Source organism: Pelophylax lessonae (genome assembly GCF_965119305.1).
Source record: "Pelophylax lessonae genome assembly, chromosome: 7".
NCBI classification, from domain to species: domain Eukaryota; kingdom Metazoa; phylum Chordata; class Amphibia; order Anura; family Ranidae; genus Pelophylax; species Pelophylax lessonae.
The window spans coordinates 85,166,114-85,188,769 of NC_138774.1; the positions used below are offsets into that span (position 1 = coordinate 85,166,114).

Consider the following 22,656-nt stretch of genomic DNA (forward strand, 5'->3'; position numbering starts at 1 on the left):
TCCTACACAGCTGTTTCTGTTTCAATTAATGACTGTGTTTCAGCCGAATAGTCTCTGCTTATGGTCCAGATGATACAGCAGCTGCTCCTGCATGGAAGGGCATGTGGTCCCTTTCTCCCTCTACTTCCTTGAAACTTCCCTTTTATTGCTCTAAAGAAATAACTGTTTGCAATCCGGAGCTCCCATTGAAACCTAGGAGACCAAAAACAACCAAATACTCTAAAAAATGGCTCATGTACTTTGAGTGTAGGGTGACTAAGTGTAAGTGTGTGAACAGGGGCAGTTAGAAAGCAGGGATGAGCTTGGGCATGTTCGGGTTCGTACGTGACTGATCCCGCCAGGAAACCGACACTGAACTCCGCTAATCACAGGCAGTGAGACATTTCTCGACCCGCAGCTGCACAGATCGGGAAATGTCTCACTGCCTGTGATTAGCGGAGTGCAGTGTCGGTTTCCTGGTGGGATTGGGCACGTGCGAACCCGAACACGCCCAAGCTCATCAATATTATAAAAGAAGTGGATTCTGTGTAGTCAGGCGTAGGGAAACGAGCAAAGTGTGAACGAGGGCTAATGTTGTCCATGCATTGATAAATTATCAGTTTATTTTTCAATTGATCGCTTCTCATCAGAATAATCAATGTATAGTCAACAACCCTTTTAAGATTCCACATTGGGGAGTGGATTTAAATTAATAGTTAAAGCGGAGTTCCACCAAAAAGTGGAATTTCCGCTTAGAGGCTCCCTGACATGCCACATTTGGCATGTCATTTTTTATTTTTTTTTTGGGGGGGGGGGGGGGGGGGTGTACCTAGATTTGACAGGTACCACTTCCACTCTGGCCCCCTAGGCGGCTGGAGCGGAAGTTCTCCTCTTCCCCCTCACTTCTTGCAATCTTCTGGGATATGTCACAGGTCCCAGAAGATTGCCCGCCCACTCAGGACGTGCAGCACGACTTGCGCATGGGCAGTGTGAAGCCGCAAGCTGTCACACTTTTTGTAGCTGCTGACTTTCAATAAACACAAAAACGGTGGAACTCTGCTTTAGGATATGATCATAAATTACAATCAGAAGTTATCAATTGCTTCTGTTTCCACCATGTCACCTCATAATACGATCAGATTCATAAAAAAGTATCTCGGTGCTGCTGATGGATTATTTTCAACCTTGGCTGATCTACTCAGTTTGATCGAATTTGATTTAAATTCAGTCTACACACAGCCCAAATATCACACTCGGTGGATGATGGTCTTATTTGTATCTGTTCTTCATGTTCTTCCCCCTCATACTACTGTAGTTAGGTCCGGGGTCAATCTAGACCTCCTGCATGTAGTGATTGTATTTCTGTTAAACAAAAGGGTTATGGACGTTTGGGCCCGAGCACTTCCCACTAGAGGGCTGCATTGGGTTTGGGCTCCCGCGGGACCCAATGCAAATCTTGCGGGAGCGGGCGGTTTTACCTCTGCTGCAGGTCGGAGTAGGCGGTCAAAAAATTTTGCAGAGACCTGTGGGGAACGGTGCAATTTGGTGTAAGGTATTTTCCGGCGTATAAGATATAATAAAAAAAGATGCCCCAAAAATCGGGGGTGATCTTATATGCCAGGTACTGTAGCTTCAGCTAGTTACAGAATATCCCTATTAAAAATGTTAGCCCGCTGGATGTGTATACAGGCAACTTGCAGTACGTCCCTGTGCTGTAATACTCTATGTACCGTGCTGAGCCAATCATGGCAAGCTGTGCATTCTAATAATGCATACAAAGCCTGCTCGGATTGGCTGAATCAGAGAGACGGGCTTATACAACCTTTGCCAATCCGAGCAGGCTTTTTATGCAATAATAGAATACACAGCTTGCTGTGATTGGCTCAGCGTGGTACATAGAGTATTACAGCACAGGGATGTTCTGTAACTAGCCAAAGCTTACTGTATACAGATCCAGAGGGCTAAACTATTAATAGAGAAGTTCTGTATGTAGCAGAAGCTACAGTACATATTAGGGCACATCCAGCGGGCTAAAATATTTAATAGGGACGTGATGGCTCCACTGATGTTATGAAATGGTGTTGCCTCAGAAGAGGTGGTAGTCTTATACGCCGAGTATAGGGCAAAACCGCAGGAGTGGACACAAACATTGCAGGTGCGGGCGGGAGTGGAACGCAAACATTGCAGGTGTGGGTGGGAGTGGAACACAAACATTGCGGGTGCGGGCGGGAGTGGGACACAAACCTTGCGGGTGCGGGCGGGAGTGGGACACAAACCTTGCGGGTGCGGGCGGGAGTGGGACACAAACCTTGCGGGCGGGAGTGGGACACAAACCTTGCGGGCGGGAGTGGGACACAAACCTTGCGGGTGCGGGCGGGAGTGGGACACAAACCTTGCGGGTGCGGGCGGGAGTGGGACACAAACCTTGCGGGAGTGGGACACAAACCTTGCGGGTGCGGGCGGGAGTGGGACACAAACCTTGCGGGTGCGGGCGGGAGTGGGACACAAACCTTGCGGGCGGGAGTGGGACACAAACCTTGCGGGTGCGGGCGGGAGTGGGACACAAACCTTGCGGGTGCGGGCGGGAGTGGGACACAAACCTTGCGGGTGCGGGCGGGAGTGGGACACAAACCTTGCGGGTGCGGGCGGGAGTGGGACACAAACCTTGCGGGCGGGAGTGGGACACAAACCTTGCGGGTGCGGGCGGGAGTGGGACACAAACCTTGCGGGTGCGGGCGGGAGTGGGACACAAACCTTGCGGGTGCGGGCGGGAGTGGAACACAAACCTTGCGGGTGCGGGCGGGAGTGGAACACAAACCTTGCGGGTGCGGGCGGGAGTGGAACACAAACCTTGCGGGTGCGGGCGGGAGTGGAACACAAACATTGCGGGTGCGGGCGGGAGTGGACACAAACATTGCGGGTGCGGGCGGGAGTGGACACAAACATTGCGGGTGCGGGCGGGAGTGGACACAAACATTGCGGGTGCGGGCGGGAGTGGACACAAACATTGCGGGTGTGGGCGGGAGTGGACACAAACATTGCGGGTGTGGGCAGGGGCGGGACACAAACATTGCGGGTGGGAGTGGGACACAAACATTGCGGGTGGGGGCGGGAGTGGACACAAACATTGCGGGTGGGGGCGGGAGTGGACACAAACATTGCGGGTGGGGGCGGGAGTGGGACACAAACATTGCGGATGTGGGCGGGAGTGGAACACAAACCTTGCGGGTGCGGGCGGGAGTGGAACACAAACATTGCGGGTGCGGGCGGGAGTGGACACAAACTGCGGGTGCGGGCGGGAGTGGACACAAACATTGCGGGTGTGGGCGGGAGTGGACACAAACATTGCGGGTGTGGGCGGGAGTGGACACAAACATTGCGGGTGTGGGCAGGGGCGGGACACAAACATTGCGGGTGGGAGTGGGACACAAACATTGCGGGTGGGGGCGGGAGTGGACACAAACATTGCGGGTGGGGGCGGGAGTGGGACACAAACATTGCGGATGTGGGCGGGAGTGGACACAAACATTGCGGGTGGGAGTGGGACACAAACATTGCGGGTGGGAGTGGGACACAAACATTGCGGGTGCGGGCGGGAGTGGAACACAAACATTGCGGGTGCGGGCGGTCCTGGTCATACATTCAGCGGGTGCGGGTTTAATAAAACAGTCCCGCGCAGGGCTCTACTTCCCACCAACATTCCCAGCAGTCATCAGATGACTGGTTTTCTGGCTGATTTCTAGGGAAGATGCTGGGAGGTAAACCTACTGACTTCTATGCAGTGATCAGTCAATTATAGGTGCCGGTTGGAGCTGTTCTACTAGTCTGGGTGTGTGTGTTCAGCAGATATCCCGAGGCAGCTCTTTCAAGAATTATTTGCTGGCATGCTGGTCCTATTTGCATAAAACCCATAGTAACCAATCAGCAATGTCTGTTCTCTGCATATTAAAGTATGCATCTTGTGATAAAGTGACACTAAACTGGTTTAAAAAAGCATTTATTCAAGGATTTATTCTTAAAGGAGAAGTACAGCCAAAGCTTGTTTGGCAGTTCTAAGGCTCAGTGGAGTGCAGTTTGTTTTCATGTTACAGAGCCAGTCCAGGCTTGGGAAAGATTGCGACAGTGAAGTTGAGATCCGCCCACATGTCTGGACCGACACCTGGCTAAGCCTCTCAGTGAGTCGCTCCCATCCACAGCCCAGCGCTCCAGTGAGTATGCGGGGCAGAGCAGAGAGCGGTGACTGACAGTCATCAGCTCTCTGCTTAGGGAGTCCTGAGAACCGAGTGATCGGTGGTGTTGGATCGCTCCGTTCTCAGTGTTAAAGCTGGTGGGGGACAGATGCTTCATCCACCTAGGTAAGTATAATTCCATACTTCCCTTTTAACTCAAAGGCCCTATTTCTTTCCTCATTTGGCTTCCTATTAGAGGGTGGCTGCATTTGTTCTCCATGTTCCCACTGTATAAAGGAACTTGGCTACCCTCTCTTGCTCGCTCCTGATATGGTTTAGGGACGATGGATTTTGCGGGGTGCAGAGAGCAATACACCTGACCAAACCAAAGTGCTCTACTTGTAGCAAACAAACATCGCTTTTTTTCCTTTTGGCTAAAATCAAAATCAAATGTTGTATCTGTTCTTATTGGTGTCCAGTAGGGGTGCTCTGCCATAATGCTGGCCTTATGGTTGGATTGGCTGGCTGTACTTCTGCTGTTATGATGGGGATCCTGAAGAGCCTTCCCAGCAAGGAAACCGCGTGAGCATCCAACAGGTAAGGTGTGGGTCGAGAGTACTCCCTTGGCATGGACGGTTCTGAGGGACCCAGTGCCTCCCTGATTTGCGTGGTGGTACCTGGTCTGACCAGGGGCTGGGAAGGCAGAGAGTCTGTGGTGTCAGTGCCCCCTGGTAGTTGGTCATCCCAGTGGTGCTCTTGGTATCACTTGGGGGTTGTAAACCCACTGTGTGAATGAGCACAATGCCACGTCACCTGTTGCTTTTTTTTTTTTTTTTTTTTTTTTTTTTTTTTTTTCTTCGCACAGCGCCCTCACAGCTAGGCCTTTTGGCTACGTTGGGGGCAATTTTTGCTACCAAGCGGCAATGCCTAGCCAATGCACTCTGCACAAGTTTGTCACTATGTACTTTTGTTTGGTTTTTCTTTCCCTTGGTTGGAGGGCGTAGGTCCTCAGGCCTACCCTGAAGTCTAGGGGGAGGATGTTTGGCCAATAGATTTCTTCCTCGCCTGACCCGGGGGGGGGGGGGGGGGGGTCTCTCTTCTGGCTTCGGTTGACAGATGACAAGAGGGGGAGGAGATCTTTGGAAGCTTTGAGGGACCTTACCAGGACGCAGCAAAGCACAATAAACAATTTACAGGGCTTTTAAGTATTTATTGTGTTCAATTACAATAAGACCATTTTATGCATCTGATTTATGGACCGCCACCAGCTTAGAGGGCAGATGGATGACCACCACACCATCCATACTGTGGCCACGTTATGTGTATGTAGTTCATGTGCCGTCATTGCTGTTGTCCCATGAGGGTCCAACTCATGATCAAAGCCACCATACACTTACTGCAATATGGGTCCTTAGGCATGCCAGCAAACCCACCCACCCCCAAAAGCAAATTCGGACATAGTCATGTGGCCCTGCTGCCAGAGGCCAGATGAGCTGCTCTTAAACATCCCTTTATATAACCTTGGTTAAACTACACCCACCCAGTATAGGAAACGCCCAGCAAAGTAATTAATTGGGTCTGTTGGTTCCTAAACCAAAATCGCCAATTCACTAATGAATGAGTGTTTGGCTGGCCATACATGATCCAGTACAATAAAGTACACTCTATTAAAAGACAAGACCCTCCCCACCTGGGTCCATGACCCTGACGTTTCACCCCAGAAGAAGGCTCCATTTTATGTAATTGTAAATGGATATATTGACCTTGGTGTGCGCTGATTTTTAAAGTGAATTGTACCATTGAGGAACAGAGATGGGCTTACAATCTAAAACGCAATATTCCCCACGCACACATTCTTTGAAAATGGCTATTCAGTAATATTGGGTGCTGTAATGACCACAATCTGGAAATTGTAGACAATCCAAGTAAAGAAATTTCATCAGCACACCAAAGATTCCTCAAAAAAGGGTCCAAAGCTTTAATTATGTGGTCATATAGTAAACATAAGGCAATGTTTCAAAGCCATGCACGGCCCCTTTGTCAAGCAAGTGACGTCACTTGCTTCACGTCACCTTTTTTTTTTTTTTTGTATAATTGGACAGAAATGTGGTTTTGCAGGTGGAGACTGACCAGTTTCAGCAATCGATGTGTGGGAGTTGTTCCCCCTCCGGGTAATAAGGATGCGGGGGGGGGGGGGGGGGGGGTTCTAAGATGTCTATAGCATGGAGTGCTCACACCTCTGCATTCCTGCCAGACTTGTAGAGCAGGTATGTATGTATTGTCCAAACAAACCACCTCCACGCTTTGTGTGACGTATATCAGTGGAATATAGTATTCATAATGTAAATCGATGAGATGCTGCACACCAACAAGTAAAAGGCTAAAAAACAAATACAACTTCAATAAAACTTTTTTTTTTAAATCAAACCGTGACACTATTCAGTAATAAGTACTCAAACACAAATGTGATGATTGAAAAACGCAAAATAATATTGTGAATAACCCATATAATGGGTAAACTACAAGTGCTAGCAATCCATGATGCCGATCCAGCGCTCCTTCATGACAGACTCCGCCTGGTTACTGGAAGAATAGACCACAATAGGTCAACAGCGCCTGGTTCAAGGACAAAGCTTGTCAATAGTCTGAAACTTTGCAGTAGGAACCATCAGATTATTATTATTATACAGGATTTATATAGCGCCAACAGTTTGCGCAGCACTTTACAGTGTGGATCCTCTGCTCTCCAGCCTCAAACACAGTAGCAGTGGGCCCGAAGACAGAATGCCCCACAGCAACAACAGGTTTGCACCAGTAATAGCTCCAGTTAAAGTGATTGTAAAGTCGTTTTTTTTTTTTTTTTGTGACCTGGCCCCGCCCGATTTCTCTCATGATTGGCTGAATGATTTTGATTGACAGCAACAGCAGCCAATTGCGCTGCTGTCTCAGTCAATGAGGAATCCCAGGCCGCTTAGACACTCCTGCAACATCGTTAGATAAAGACAGGCTTGGGTAAGTATTAAGGGGGCTGCTACACACAGGTTTTTTTTTTTTTTTTCTTCTATCTTCATGCATAGAATGCATGAAGATAAAAAAAAAAAAGCTTCTGCCTTTACAACCCCTTTATGTTCATAAAGAAGAATAGAGAGCCTATAGTGCGTTGCCACTTATGTGCTTTTATTGAATAAAAATTTACTCAAAAGTAGGGATGCACCGAAATGATAATTCTGGGCCGAAACCGAAAATGACTTTTTCCCCCAAATAATTTTAAAATAGATAGAGGGGCATACACCAAAAACGGGCAGCGACGTACACCTGTCACTGCCACCCTGTCACAGTATATGTACTGTGACGGGTGGCAAGAGGTTAATTTAATTACCAATGCTATTAGTATTATGCAGCATGAGGGGGTTAATGTATTTCCACTGCTGGTCACTGATGCATTAGTGACCGACCAGTGGCAGCTCTCCACCCCCCCCCCTTTTTTTTTTTTTTCTGACAGCTTAGACAAGCTTTATATTTTCAGCACTTCGAACAGATGTAGAGAAGAGAATAGTGCAGATAAACAGGTATGACATATGAAAGATTTGTTTCATCTGTATGTATCGCCTTAAGCCAGCCATTTGACTGGGTATATGTAAAGGTTTATAACCTCTTTAAATTGAACGGCTAGTTCACTTTTCACAAAAAACGATCCCTGCTGCATGCACCTTCTACAATCCCTTTCTTCCACCGTCCTCTCTGGCAGGTATAATAATCCAGCATTTTAAAATATCACTACACCGTGACGGAGGCTGTGTAACAGCATAGTGAGAACAATGTGGAGTGCTCATTGGTCAGCTCTGGCCATGTGTCCACACTGACCAATGAGAATCCTTGAGGCTCTTTTCTTTTGGGATGGTGTTCTGGCAAACTCCAACTCGCTAAAATCGCCAACCACGTCAATTCCGGTGAAAGTACAGCAACAATATTTGGAGATTTCAACAAGCTGCTGTTTTCACAGAATACTGGCAGCCTATACACTCTGGTACATGAGTAGAGTGGTGTCTCTGCCGTGGAGGTGGCCATGTTTTTGGTTAGAAGCGGGCGGACTAACAATATCCACTCATTTCATTTTGTACTGGAGTGTATAGGCTGCCGGTGTTCTGTGAAAACAGCAACTCGTCAATCTCCAATTATTGCTGCTGTACAGTAACTGGAAGTGACGCGTTTGGAGATTTTGGCAGAACACCGGCACCCTAGAATACGGAAGAGATTCTCATTGGTGAGAGCGGTCATGGCTGGAGTTGAGCAGCGAGTGTTCTCAGTGCCCACGTTATGTTGTTGCACAGCCTGCAGCGCGATGTAGTGTTTTAAAGCGTCTTTGCACTTCAGCAACACACGCGTTAGGACTTGTTCACATCAGCGGGCCAAGAGTGGCCCCACTGCATCTGGCGTGAGCTACGCCTTTTATTCTTAATGGCACCCTAAGACTTGCTTTAGTGCGCCACATTGCATGGTAAAGCACTACCACGTGTTGTGGTGCTCTGCCATTAAAAAATCGCAGTTTGGTGTGTTTTAGGGCTTGTTCACGCTAATTTTGCTCTCTGAAGAGCGATCTTTGTTCGCATTGTGTTGTATCGCCTCCTCGCCACCTGCTTAACCTCCTTGATCTCCACATTCATGTGCTGCAACTGCATGCGTTCTAAACGGCTGTGGTGGCATGCAGAGTAGCCCCATTCACTCAAATGGGTCGCATTCACCCATAGAAAGCAACAGGAGGTATGATTCTTGCCGCAGAGACAAAGTAAAGCATGGCATCTGCAGCATGTATGTGTACACCCCTGGCCATTGCATCTAAAGTGGGCGACGACTGGTGAGGGGGAGAAGGCTAACAGCGCAGCTCAACTACAGGGTTTTACCACCCCCTTAAAAGTTAGTGTGAACCCTTAGAATGTTAGGGAGCCCATTTAAATGAATAGTCAGTTCTAGCGCAACAAAAGTAAGGAAAGAGACAACGCCCTGGCAGATTCCCAGAGCGGGTGAGCAGACGTTGCACTGGCTTGTGGCATCTTCACAACACCTGAACACAACATAGGAGAAGGAGATGAAAACTGACAACTTATTCTTCCAAATACAGAAGTTTTATTGCAGGTGGAGTACAGGAAGTACATCGCTTTACGCATTTCGGCTGTAAGCCTTAGTCATAGGACAAAGGCTGACAACCGAAATGCGTAAGTACTGTACTTCCTTTACTCCATCTGCAATAAAATTTCTATATTTGAAAGAGCGAGTTTCCGGTGTTGTAAAATTTCATCGGACCCGTGAAAATTCCGGACCCTCGTCACTTCCGGTACTTTGCTAACAGCTGACTGAGAGGAGGAGAAGGGGCTGAGGTAGGACAACAACACCGCCGCGGGAAAATTGTATAACACCGCCGCATCATCGAGCAAGGAACATGTTGCAGAGCTGACTTAGAGGGGTTCTCTATTAGTTCTCTATTACTTTCCATAGAGAATGCAGAATTCACTTCTAAGTGAGGGCGGAAGTCTATGGACCTCAGGCGGAGGTATGTGTCAGTAAGGGCGGAAGTATCGGGAGAACAGGCGGAAGTGGCTCTAACTGCGAAAGTCTAGGGACCTCAAGCGGTGTTCTAAAATTATATATATTCACTTCCTTCCCGCCTCCTCGGGACGGACAGTCCCCTCTAAGTCAGCTCTTGATGCGGCGGTGTTGTAAAATTTTCCCGCGGCGGTGTTGTCGTCCCACCTCAGCCCCGCCTCCTCTCAGTCAGCTGTTAGCAAAGTCTTAAAATTTCATCGGACCTGCAAAATGTCTTGGGCGCATGCGCACCGGGGCTCGCAACAGCTGTCGCTCCAGCTGGTGGTGACGTAGTATCACCGGAAGTGACGAGGGTCCGGAATTTTCACGGGTCCGACTAAATTTAAGAACCCCAGCTTTATTTTCCTTCGGCTTTATTTTCCTTCTTAGCTCAATAAAGTAACAGACCTGCTTCATGATAACACACCATAGAGGTGTAAACCCAGGCTTAGAGATGTCCTCGTGCTGCATTTTCGAATGTAAACTTTCCAGGGGGACACACAGAGACCTATACGCTGGCGGGTTTTTTTTTTAGGCTACATACTGTTTCCAAAACTTTTTTTTTTTTTCGTTTTTAGCTATACATTGACTTTTTATTTGTGGCGGCATCTTCCAGTGAGCGTATATCTGTATGACTGAGGTGTACCCGGTGACTCTTCACTTATTAGTGGAACAACCGGTTCCTCCAGTAATAATCCCTTTATTGATTGTAATACAATGCTGTAAAGTCAGGTATGCAAGGATAGGAGCAGGTGGGGCCAGTTCTGGACACAAAATGTGTTCAATGGTCTAATACTTGTGCTAGAGCTTCCCTTCATCAACTGATTTGCATCCACAATACAGAATGACTTTGACTTTTATTTGAATATATTTTCCTTTCTTTATACTAAGGCTTTTTGTGTAGTATTGTGGAAAATGCCTTTGAACCTGAATTACAACTTTATTCTACAAAAGCCCTATTGTTGATGTATATTCTGATAAATGATTGCAAATCTTTCATGTGGGTTTAGAAGGAACCTATGAGAATGAGCTCTTCTTATACTTTTCTTTTTCAGGTGCTCTAATAGTCTGCTTATACTTTTAAGTGCCAGAGTCCTGATTCACAGTTTGCCACCCTTTAGCACCCATTTGTACTTTTAGGAGGTTGTCCATTTACCTATGCAAGGCAAGAGTCTCTTTAAAGTCCACCCCAAACTCCCTATGCTCCAGCTACTGTTCTGTTCCTCTACAGCACAGGTGTCAAACACAAGGCCCGCGAGCCGAATGCGGCACCCCAGGCCATTTCATGTGGCCCCCGCACCTCTCCTGAAGCTGCGGCCCCCACCTTGTCTCTGTAGTTGGCAGCAGAGGACAGAAATCCTTTCCCAGATCCTGCACTTCTCTTTGCAGCAGCAGAAAGGCTCATTCTCCCCCCCCCCCCCCCGTCCCAGCAGTCCGCAGCAGAGATGAGGGCAGAACCCCTCCTACAGATCCTGCACCTCTCTGCGCAGCCACAGCACCACCTTGCCTTTGCCTCCCCTGGTCTCAGCATTCGGCAGATTCTGGGAGCGGACTTCAGCCCTCTGGTTCTCCTCCAGACCCTGCACTTCTTCCCAGATCCACCCGCATATTCTTCCTGGCGGCAGCAAAATGTAAGGGGGTGCATTGTGATGTAGGGAAAAGTGGGTGAATCTTGACTTCTGATGGTGTGGGGGCTCTTGACATCTCATGTAAGGGGGCGTGGGGTGCTCTGGACATCTAATCCTTCAGATATAACCGGCCCTTTGAGGGCAACCATAATGCTAATGTGGCCCTGCAATGAAATTGAGTTTGACACCCCTGCTCTACAGTCCTAAAGCCAGCCATAGATGGTTCAAATCTCAGCCAGTTCAGCAATGACCCGACGGAAATTCTAACCATCTATGGCATGGGTGCTCAAGCTGTGGCCCTCCAGCTATTGTGGAACTATAAGTCCCATCATACCGCTGCCTTTGGGAGTAATGCTTTTAACTGTTCAGCCTTTCTATGCCGCATGGGGCTTGAAGTTCCTCAACAGCTGGAGGGCCACGGGTTGGACACCCATGATCTTTGGGCACTGGGGTAGGCTGATTTGTACCAAAGTTGATCCATCAATCGAATTGGGTACAACCAGCATGTCAGATTTTTAGCATGCAGATATTGCCAGCGGCTATAGTTGCTAGAAATAATCCTGTTCTCCCGGCAGGGACAACTCCCTATGTTCCCCTGCTGGGAGAACCCAATAGCTCTGCAGGAGGGATTCCCCCCCATCAACACAGACTGTGTTAATGGGCAAATCAAGCGAAAGAAAATCGCATAATCTATGGCCTGCCTTACACTGTCTCTCAGGACCAAACACGGAATTATGAGCAGACGTCAAAAGCGCCCCTATACTCCACCACTGAGTATTATGTAGCTGGCAGCTACTGGTGGAGTATAGGGGCACTTCTGACCTCTGCTCATAGCTGCTCTAATGGAGAATCTGGGCAGCAGGGTAGTGTAAGGCACAGACAGAGCCCGCTCTGCTCTATAGGCAGCCCGGTGTAAAAACTCAGTTTGTTTACACCAAGCTATGCTCAGAACGGATCCTCTTCCGTTTTTGATTTTAGCAAACCGTATCAGAGGTAGGTGGGTGTACAGACACAAGTCAGTTTACACCCGTTGGTCCATAGGGATGAATGGACCCTCTGATCAGGTTCACCTGAAAAAACGGACAGGTAGACCTGATTGGAACGTAGCTATACACAAAAGATGGCAACCAACCACAACCGGCTCTTGCAGTAAGGTGCACGTGGAAGGGCATTGCATATAACCAGCACCACATACCAGCTAGCCTGCAGAAAAAAAAAATGGTCCCTGTCTAATAATTCACGTAAAAAAACGGATGGTTTAGTTGCACACATTTAAATGTGGAAGCTGCAGTGCCTACGCCAAGGTTCCTCTGTACAATGCGGTCCTAAATCCGTATTTTTTTAGAATCTTAACGTTGGAGCACATTGAACAGTGGATAATGCTGGCAGCAAGATCCTGCGTTTTAAAAAAAAAGAAGCTCTGTATGCAATGTTTAACCACTTCTGGACCAGAAGGATTTCCCCCTAATTACCAGGCCATTCTTTTGTGATTCGGCACTGCATTATTTTAACTGACAATTGCGCTGTCATACGACGCAGCACCCAAATAGAATGGATGTCCTTCCCCCCCCCCCCCCCCCCCCACAAATAGTTTTCTCTTGGTGGTATTTTTTTTTTTTTCTTTTTGCGCTACAAACAAAAAGAGTGACAATTCACTTTCACTTTCTGCTATATAACATTCCTGATTTTAAAAATATTTATCTAATTTTTTCATAATTTTAGGCCAATATGTGTTCTGCTGCGTATTTTTTGTAAAAAAAAAAAAAAAAAAAAAAAAAAAAAAAAATCCCAATAAGACTTTGATTGGTTAGCACAAAAGTTATTGTGTCTAGAAACTAGGGGAAAGATTTTATTTTTTTTTTTTACTAGTAAAGGTGGCGATCAGGGAGGGTTTTTTTTTTATTATTATTATTGTTTAGCGGGACTGTGATATTGCGTCGGACAGATCGAACACCTGACATTTTTAAACCCTTTTGGGGGGACCAGTCACATTACTACAGTAATCAGTGCTAAAAATATGCACTGCTACTGTTATGACACTGGGAGGGGCGATCAAAGGGTTAAATGTGTCCCTGGGGGATGTACTTATGGAATGAACACGGACCTGTGTTCCTAAATAGGAGGAACACAGGAACCATGTTTACAACAGCAGACCGCCGTTCTGTCTCCACGAAGAGGGGGTGCCCGGCAGCAATCGCGGCCGCTGGACCCACAGATCAGCTCCCCCCTGTAGCGATGTACAGTTACATTGTTTCGCGGGACAGAGCTGACATGCCGCAGTATATGTTCTACTGGCGGTCGGCAAGTGGTTAAGCAGCATTTACATGCATCCAAATGTTTTAACGCAGCCTAATAGTTGCTAGCACTCAGATGGCTATTGCTACCTAGCATACTTGGTTGTTAAGACACTGGTGGCTATAGCTGCATAGTGACTACAGTTGCAAGGATGCAGGCAACTATTGCCACTTAATATCTCCTATTTCTAGGACACGGGCAGCTATTGCCACCTAGTGTCCTCCATTGCTTGGACTTGCATGGCTCTGGCACTCCAACCACGTTCATTGTGCTTTTTTTTTTTTTTTTTCTGTTAAATTTTTCCACCAAAGTACATAATAGTGAACAGTCTCTTATGAGGACTCTACAAAATGAGCGTATTGGCAGCAGATCTGCTTTATTGCAGAGAATAGGACTCTGTAGGCTAGCTGTACTATGACATATCTCTGCCTATGAACAGGTGCTGTTAATGCCTGGGCTTGTTTGGATCACATCATCAGAAGCCCAACTTTGGAGTAGATTTATTACTGACCTCCAGGCAAACAGCCCAGCACAGTACCTCTGCAGCAGACATGGTCAGAAACCTGTGACAAGTATGCCATTTTGCCCCTCGCATGTGTGTTTGTGTCGCCTTAATGGGGTCTCATGGGTCCTGGTGACAGCCCTGTAATGCTCACATCCCATCCATGTGCACACCAGTGCCTGAAATGCCTTGTCCGACCAATCCCTGTCTGTGGTCTGTGTGTTCTAAGTCGGGGATAGACCAATCCTGGGAGCCAGATAGCCAAAGAAGTACTGTGGATGTTGAAGGCCTCATGCACACAGGGCATTTTAAAAAAACTGCAGCTGTCCAGAAAAGGCATCACTAAAAAAGTGTTTTTTTTTTTTTTTGAGCGTTTATGAGCATCACTGTTTTGAAGTGTTAAACACTTCCTTATTATACACAAGCCTATAAAATGTAAAAAGGCCTGTAAACGCAAAATGCGCCTAAACTCTCTTAAGATGCTTTTACGCGTTTTGCATTTTTACAACCAAACAGCCTCTGCTCCAGGACGCACTGGCAGTCGTGTGCATGTGTTTGTACCCTCGTGCGTGCGTGTTTTTTTTTTTTTTTTTTTCCCCCTGCTTTTAAACACCTTATGCCTCAAAACTCCTCTAAAAGTTTGTGTGCAATGACACATAGGCTAACATGGTGGTAAGTTCAGAGGCAGTAAACCCCCCCCCCCCCCTAAAAGCAGCTGCAAAAACGTCCTGTGTGTGTGTGTGAGGTCTAATGGGCCATACACACTATAAGATTTTCTGAAGACTTTTGCCTTTAGACTTACCAAAACCATATAATATGAGGTCAAACCTAAACACTTTCAATTTGTATGCAATCTGGCAGGCCCTTGCACTACATAGAAAAGGTAAATCTGAAGGAAATCTAACCACAAAAGTTGGGATAGTGTGTATCCAGCTTAAAGCCCCGTACACACGTACCGATCGTCGGCATACAAATGTTCGTCTTTTCTCCCCGGGATGTCGGTGTCTGTTGAAAAGTGCAAAGACAGCACAAGGACAGCACAAGAATTTTGTCTGCAGACTTCAGCTGACTGCAGAAGTGATGTCATGTAATGGTTAACTTTCCCTGTGTTTTTAATTTTCTGAGCATGCCCAGTCTTGCAAATCTGCGGTCTGTCGGCCGAATTCTGTACTGACAGGCGAACAATCGTCCGTTCTGGTGTCCGCAGACAAAAATTTTCATGTTTGCACGAAAGACTTTTGTCCGCGGATTGTGCGCAGACATCTGTCGGAGGCACCATACTAACACGCGTACAATCGGCAGATCTTTCGTCCGCCGACGTTTGTATGCCGACGATCGGTACGTGTGTACGGGCCTTTAGTCTTGCGTTGGAAGTTCTTGCTTCCTGGTTTCCTAAGGCTTATATAGATTTTAATTTTTTTTTTTTTTTTTTTTTTTTTATTACGTTCCAATCACACTTTTTTAAATACAGGTCTCCAGATACCCATCCTCATTGATGGTGTGGATGACTGTTCTGAATCTGCATTTGACCGGCTTCGATTTTTCTCGTCTTTTTGAATGCAGCAGGTCCTATTTAGATTTGTTTGCATTGTAAGCAAAGCAATTCAAACTCTGATTTTGTAACTGATCCAAGCTGAGCAGCACCGCTGCAAATACAAACCCTTCTCATGCTGCCGACCCTGCGGGTGCCGGTGAGAGGAGCCAATCCCAGAGAAGCGACACAACACACTGATGAACTGTTTGGCCACAAGCAACTTGCAGCATTTCACCCCGATGCGCTTAGTTGTGAGGATGGGTATTAAAGTAGAATTTATTACTTCCAAGTTCCTATATTTAACCTTTCAGATATGTGGATGTAATGCAAGACAACTCCTAAGTATATTATAAGGAATTTACTTTGCTTGGTTTAAAGATTTATTGCAGATGATAAAATAACTACAGCATTATGGGGATTCCGTAATTTCATTAGAATTTCCTGGAGGCGATGGTCTGCTTTCTTTAGTTCTAAATGAGCTCAAATAGTCCTTTTGTAATCTATCGAATCTATCCTCCATGGCCCAGCCACTGTCGGCACTTCCTTCTCTCCCCTGCAGCTGCCATTCGCTGACACAGGGAAGCCGGAGCTGTGCATCATGTGACCGGACTGGAGTGGACATAAAAATAGGCAAATGTACACCTCTTTCTTTACACAGGTTAGTCAGGATAGGTAACAGGAGGAGAGAGGAGACTTTTTTAAGACTAGTTAGCCCTGGGTTGGATTGCTGCTTTAAGGAGGAACGGGTCCTGGTTGAGGATATGCTGTAAGTTGCTTGTGGATGAATAAAGATTTTAGGAAGAGGTGGCATCATTGGTGAGCAGCTTGTGTTGGGGTGCCTACTCGGCTTTTGCCACAACTTGTAAATTGCATTGTTCATTAACAATGTGGGTCTACATGGGCCAGCAACAGGTTCACTGAATTGTTGTCCTTTCTCTCTGCGGCTACATTTTCTTTAGCCATGTGAAACAAAGGAAGTTAGCCTTGTGTAAGCTCCAAGTCACTGCCAGCTGCTCCCATGTGACAGTGCTGAATTTCTGAGCACCAGTGTTGTCCTATGGGTCAGCTTCCCCACAAGTAAGACTTTACATACTTACCGGGTAATTATATTTAATGCAGATGAGCAAATTGTAGGGAGAATTGATGGGAGGAACGGCAGTTAAGCACACACTGGCCTTGACCATGAAGGCCTCGGAACCCTTTTGTTCTGTTTGATTGCAATCACTTCTCGTTTCTCCATTGCTGCCGGTGCTGAAGTCATTGGTGTGGGTGACCCAGAGAATGAAGGTACTCGCTTGGCCTTGTGACAGTGCTCAGGCCACAGATGGTGACTAAGGCCAAGCAGTGTCACAGGGGGCAGGTCACATGGAAGTGGTGGGTAGTGTAATGTATTGTGATGGAGAGGCAGCACATGCAAGGTTAGTATAAGGGGGTTGCAGGATTCATTGATCCAAAAAAGATAATTTGTGGGTTTTCCCTTTTTTTTTTTTTATTTTCCTGTCCTGATATTTTGTGTTTTTATATCGGTATGTACGCTCAGTAACCAGTGGATTATAAGGAAACCTGTGTCTCAAAAACAAATTGGGTACCAAGTTCTTGTCACTCTTGACTCTTGACTAACTATTGCAGGCTAGTACTGAAGTGGTTATACGTAGGCAAAAACATAGGTTCACTGTAAATTGCTTATTGACTACTGGTGTGCAGCCTCTGAATTCTACATGAAGTTTTCAGTTTCAATCAACATTTTTTTTCTTTTCCATTTTTCAGGTTTAACGCAATCATGTTCCTGATAAATCGATATATGGGTGGCGGAGGTGGTGGAGGATTCAGTGGCGGAGGATTTGGCGGATTCGGTGGTGGTGGAGGAGGAGGAATGTTTGGAGGCATGATGAATGCACTTAGGTAAGACTTTGTGTTGTGAGTTTGAGTATTATGTAATGGAATCACTTCAGTATTCTTGTTTGGTGTATATTAGGTCATGGAACAGTATCCCTCAGGGCATTAAATTTAAAAGGATATTTGGATTCATTGAGTGTAGCTTTTTTAATCCAACCCTTAGGCCCCTTTCACACGGGCGATCCGATCCGCCTGTCAGTTTTTCAGGCAGACCTGATCGTATGCTTCAGGCATCCCTATGGGGCAGCGGATGTCAGCGGAGACATCTCCACTGCTATCCGATTCCGATCCTATCCATGAAATCCGGACGGATGGAAACCCTATTTTCCATCTGTCTGGAGGATAGGATGGGATCGGATGAGAACGGACAGGCGGTCCGTTCTCATCCGATCTTCCCATAGAGGACAGCGAGGATCTGACAGCTCCGTCTCCGCACACAGAGTTGTCATCCGCCTGCTCAGCGGAGATCGGCTGATCGATCCCCTGCTGAGCAGAGAACGGACCTCGTCGGGCAGTGTGCGCCGTGTGAAAGGACCCTTAAGTTGATCCTTGATACCCTAACCTAAACCCACAAATGTATCCTAACCCTGAAACCTTAACATTTATCATGACCTTGACCATTAATGGAAGTACCTAGAGAAATTTAAGCTTGCCAACCTCATTCGTAAAATGCTAAGTGCCTAGCTGTCTGTAAAATCTGTAGTTTGCTGAGCCAAGAACAAGCATGCAGCAGACGAATTGAGCGTGAAGGTAGAACTTCTGATTGGCGCTCTTTTTCCAAGTGAGTGACTTAAAAAAAAAAAAAAAAAAAAGGACGGAACCATCATAATTATGTAATTAGTCAGGCAACAAGTGTTTTTCAGAAAGAGTTCAGCATTGGCAGCCCACTTTTATATTTGTCCATTAATATAACCTTTTATTTAACATGATGATTGTGGTGGTTTTACTAAAAGCAAGCATACAGTGAAGAATGGTCTATGGAAGGGATGATGGCAATGCCCTAGCACTCTATCATATTCTCAGTTCTGGATCTGGACTGGTTCTCTTTATAATGTATACAGGTTTATCTTGAAGACGAACTCTAGGAATCGTGTTTAATTTAAACCCTTTCTTTGGACCAGTTTGGCTCAAACAAAATTTCTAGTTGCTACCTCCATGTGGCCGATGGTGAACTTGTAACTCACTGTTCTGTTCTAGTCTACGCTATGTACATGAAGTGGCATCCCCTTCCGGCAAGTTCTTCTGCAATTTTGTTTTTCCTCCCCTTGGCATAACTGATAAAGTGCAATCACTAAAGAAAAGCCTTGTATTTTTGTTCAGTCATACCATGGCTTCCTCTGATTGGATGAGGTGGATAGGCAGGTGGATGACCATCTCTGACTCGGCTAATCAGTGGGTACGTCACAGGAGTACTTGCCAGAAGAGGACGTCGCTTCTTGTATGTACCAATATCAGCAACACGAAAGTTGCAGTTTGATCATTTGCTTGAGCCAAGCTGGTCCAAATTGTATATAGTATAATTTCTGTAATTAAAGAAGCCTAGACCGTTCAGTTCAACAAAAATCTTCTCACAGGATTATAAATGCTTTTAATGTATTTTATACATGTAATTTACCTGTAAAAGCCTCCATTTTCGAGACCTCCAAAAGTCATCAAACTGCTTCTAGGCACCACCATCTTGGATGCGATGTCAACACACTCAGCAGATGCAGAAGCTACATAAAAGGTTATGTAGGGAGAGGCAGAGGAGCTAGGCCAGCATTTCAATAATTGAACACTCCCAGAAAAGTAGAGGGAAGTTCCACGTTCAGACATTTTTTGTATGGGTTTAACAGACTGGTAGTGCCGAAAAACAAACGTTTTTGGGTTTTTTTTTTTTTTTTTTTTTTTTCCTTTTTTCTGGCATTTACTATTTCTATGGAATAAATGAATTCAAGGTGCACCCATGACTTATGATTGAGAGCATTCTTGTTTTTCTAAAGAGAAACCACAAGCTGTTTGCCTTCAGACTGTCTTTTTCTGATTGAAGCTTCACCTGGCTTGCTTGAACATACCTTGAAGGGGACTCCATCTGTCCCTGTAGACCCTTTCTTAAATGAAGGTATTTGATCTTGAGCTAGGAGATGAGGGATTATGACTTCCTGTAGTGTTTGCCATACTCTGTGCTTTAGGTTTTTTGACTATTCTTTTGACACCTCTTTTTCTTTCCTTTCCAGTGATGCTGCTGCAAAATACCAACCAGATCCTCAGGTAAGTTTTCCTAACATTTTAATATCCTCGTCTCTTTAACCACTTGCATACCGGGACATTTCTGGCACTCCGCTCCTACATGTAAAAAATCATAATTTTTTTGCTAGACAATTACTCCTAACCCCCAAATATATATATATATATATGTGTGTGTGTGTATGTATATGTATGTATGTATATATATATGTATATATATATATATATATATATATATATATATATATATATATATATATATATATGATCCATAGGGAATAAAATATATGCAGAAACCCTAGGGAATAAAATGATAGTCATTGCAACTTTTTATGTCACACTGTATTTGCGCAGAAATTTTTCTAACTCGTTTTTTGGGGGGAATAAACAGTTTTATGAATTAAAAAAGAAAACAAAAAAAAAAAACCCCAACTATCGGCTATCTAGGCTACATCCCAGCAGTATTGACAACTGCCAGACCGGGCATGATGTCATCACGTCGCACCCGGGCCTCAGAGTCATAGAGACTGCCAGGGACCATCTGGTCTTTGGCAGCCTCTATGTACTTCCACCGGCAGCCGATTCCTTCTCAGGCTCGCCGATCGCACGGGCATGCCGGTAGAAGCATCAGGTGGGGGGTGCGCCTGTAAGAACAATCAAGAGGCTGAGCAGCCGCTATAATTGGTGAATGGAGTTGCCGGCTGAAATAAATTATATCTGAATGATGCCTGCAGCTGCACCCATCATTCAGATATCCCTACTTAAAGCCCTGGACGTCATATGAAGTCCACTGCAGCGGTAAGGAAGTGGTTATGATTTTCGGAAGAAACTAATAGACCTAAAGAAGATATTCAACTGGTATGGGCTGATTTTGTCTGGCGATTGTCATTTCAGTAACCTGCCACACATGGTTGGTTGAGGAATTTTTTCATTTACTCTGTTGAATTCTGCTGCCCAGTTCCCAAAAGATAGGACCGGCATTGGAGTTGGCTACACGCAGTGTATTGTGAGTGAGACTACACTAGCCCTGACTTTTTTGCTTAAAAAAAAAAAAAAATTTTATGCCTAGCTTAAAAAAATGCAGAATTTTCTCACACCTAAGGGGTCGCAGGTGGTGCCTAAAGCTAGCCATAAGTGTATGGCTGTATACCCTGACCTGCAGTTCCCTGGGTGTGGGAAAAATGTTGCTATATTTTTTACACTAGGCATATTTTATGCCTGAAAATGCCCACGTGCATGAGGTCTAAGTGTGTGCATGCAGCAACTCCTACAAAATTAAATGTGAAATGGGTTTTGTGGTGTTTTTTTTTTTTTAAGATAGCGAAGGGAGCAGTTGTAACCCCTATTAAAGCACCACTCCACCCAACAGGGGAAGTTTCACACTCCTCCCTCCACATTTGGAATACACTCTTTGGGGAGGGGGGTATCCGCTCCTGTTTCCAGGAAGGGGGGGGTACCCACTCTTGTTTCCAGGCGGTTCGCAGCAGCGGGTCCTCCTTTTGCCCCTCTCCAGCTCACGCATGTTCAGTGGGAAGCCAGGTGTGAAGGCGCAAGGAGTCACAGCCGGCTGTCCACATATAACATGCCAGTGCCAGGGACCCGAAGACCGGTGAAGAACTGGCTTAGGTGAGGGCGGCATTGGATCCTTGGACAGATGAGTGCCTGTTTATGTAAAGTCAGCAGCTACGTTATTTGTAGAACTGACTGAAGAACGGCAAAGTTATTTTTTGAGGTCGGTGTCAAGTTGGGGAGATTTCCCTTCACTTTCTGTCCTGGAGATGCAACCAGAAAATAAGAGGAAATCGGATTTATGAGCTTGGTCTATATTATCCCAGGAACTGGTGGGATTTTCAACCACTTACTGCTCTGCACATTTCTGCATTAGGGATAAAAAATGTTCGCACACAGCAGTAAAACATTGATTAAGGGTCTGACCATTCCCTACCATATCCAAAACTAACAAAAAAAGTGGGAGCCAATCGGTTGTGCTGCATGCATAGGTACGGATGGGAAGGTAGAACAGGCTGCGCAAAGAGATGACCTCCTATGTCTGCTGTTGCTTTTTAACCATTTTACCACCGGAGGATTTTGCTGTCTTACGTCTGGGCCACTTTTTGCGATTCGCCACTGTGCGACTTTAACTGACAATTGCGCGGTCATGCAACGCCGTACCCAAACGAAATTTATGTCCTTTTTTCCCACAAACAGAGCTTTCTTTTGGTGGTATTTTATCACCTGTGCTATTTTCATTTTTTGCGATATTAATTAAAAAAAAAAAGCAACAATTTTGAAAAAATAACAATATTTTTCTACTTTGACAGTTAAAAAAATATCCAATATATTCAATTTTTGTCATATATTTAGGCCAAAATGTATTTCGCTACATGTCTTTGACAAAAAAATTCTCAATGAGCGCATTTTTAACCGCTTTATGACCGGAAGGTTTTACCCCATTCCTGACCAGGCCATATTTTGTGATTCGGCACTGCGTTATTTTAACGGACAATTGCGCGGTCATGCAACGCTGTACCCAAATTAAATTTGTCCTTTTTTTCCCCCACAAACAGAGCTTTCTTTTGGTGGCATTTGATCACCTGTGCGATTTTTTTACTTTTTGCGCTATAAACAAAAAAAGAGCAACCATTTTGAAAAAATAACAATATTTTTCACTTTTTTTTTCTTTATATGAAATTCCCCCCCAAAAAATGTAAAAATCAAATTTTTTTATCATTTTAGGCCAGTTTTCTGCTACATATGTTTGGTAAAAAAAAAATTGCAATAAGCGGATTTTTGATTGGTTTGCGCAAAAGTTATCGCAGCTACTAACTACGGGAAATTTTATGTCAT

General features: G+C 45.6%; 2 protein-coding genes across 2 annotated transcripts in view; one reads left to right on the top strand and one right to left on the bottom strand.

Moving 5' to 3' along the window:
- Window positions 1–22,656, bottom strand: part of LOC309559345 (cytochrome c oxidase subunit 7A2, mitochondrial-like) — a 361,900-nt gene that overhangs the window by 212,132 nt on the left and 127,112 nt on the right. The gene's annotated exons all lie outside the window — the stretch shown is intronic.
- Window positions 17,460–22,656, top strand: part of CAPNS1 (calpain small subunit 1) — a 38,925-nt gene continuing 33,728 nt past the window's right edge. The window contains exons 1-2 of the mRNA XM_082264314.1: window positions 17,460–17,589; window positions 19,800–19,833. Of these exons, the coding sequence (XP_082120440.1) occupies window positions 17,468–17,589; window positions 19,800–19,833 (156 nt within the window). The 5' untranslated portion in view covers window positions 17,460–17,467. The remainder of the gene's footprint in view (window positions 17,590–19,799; window positions 19,834–22,656) is intronic.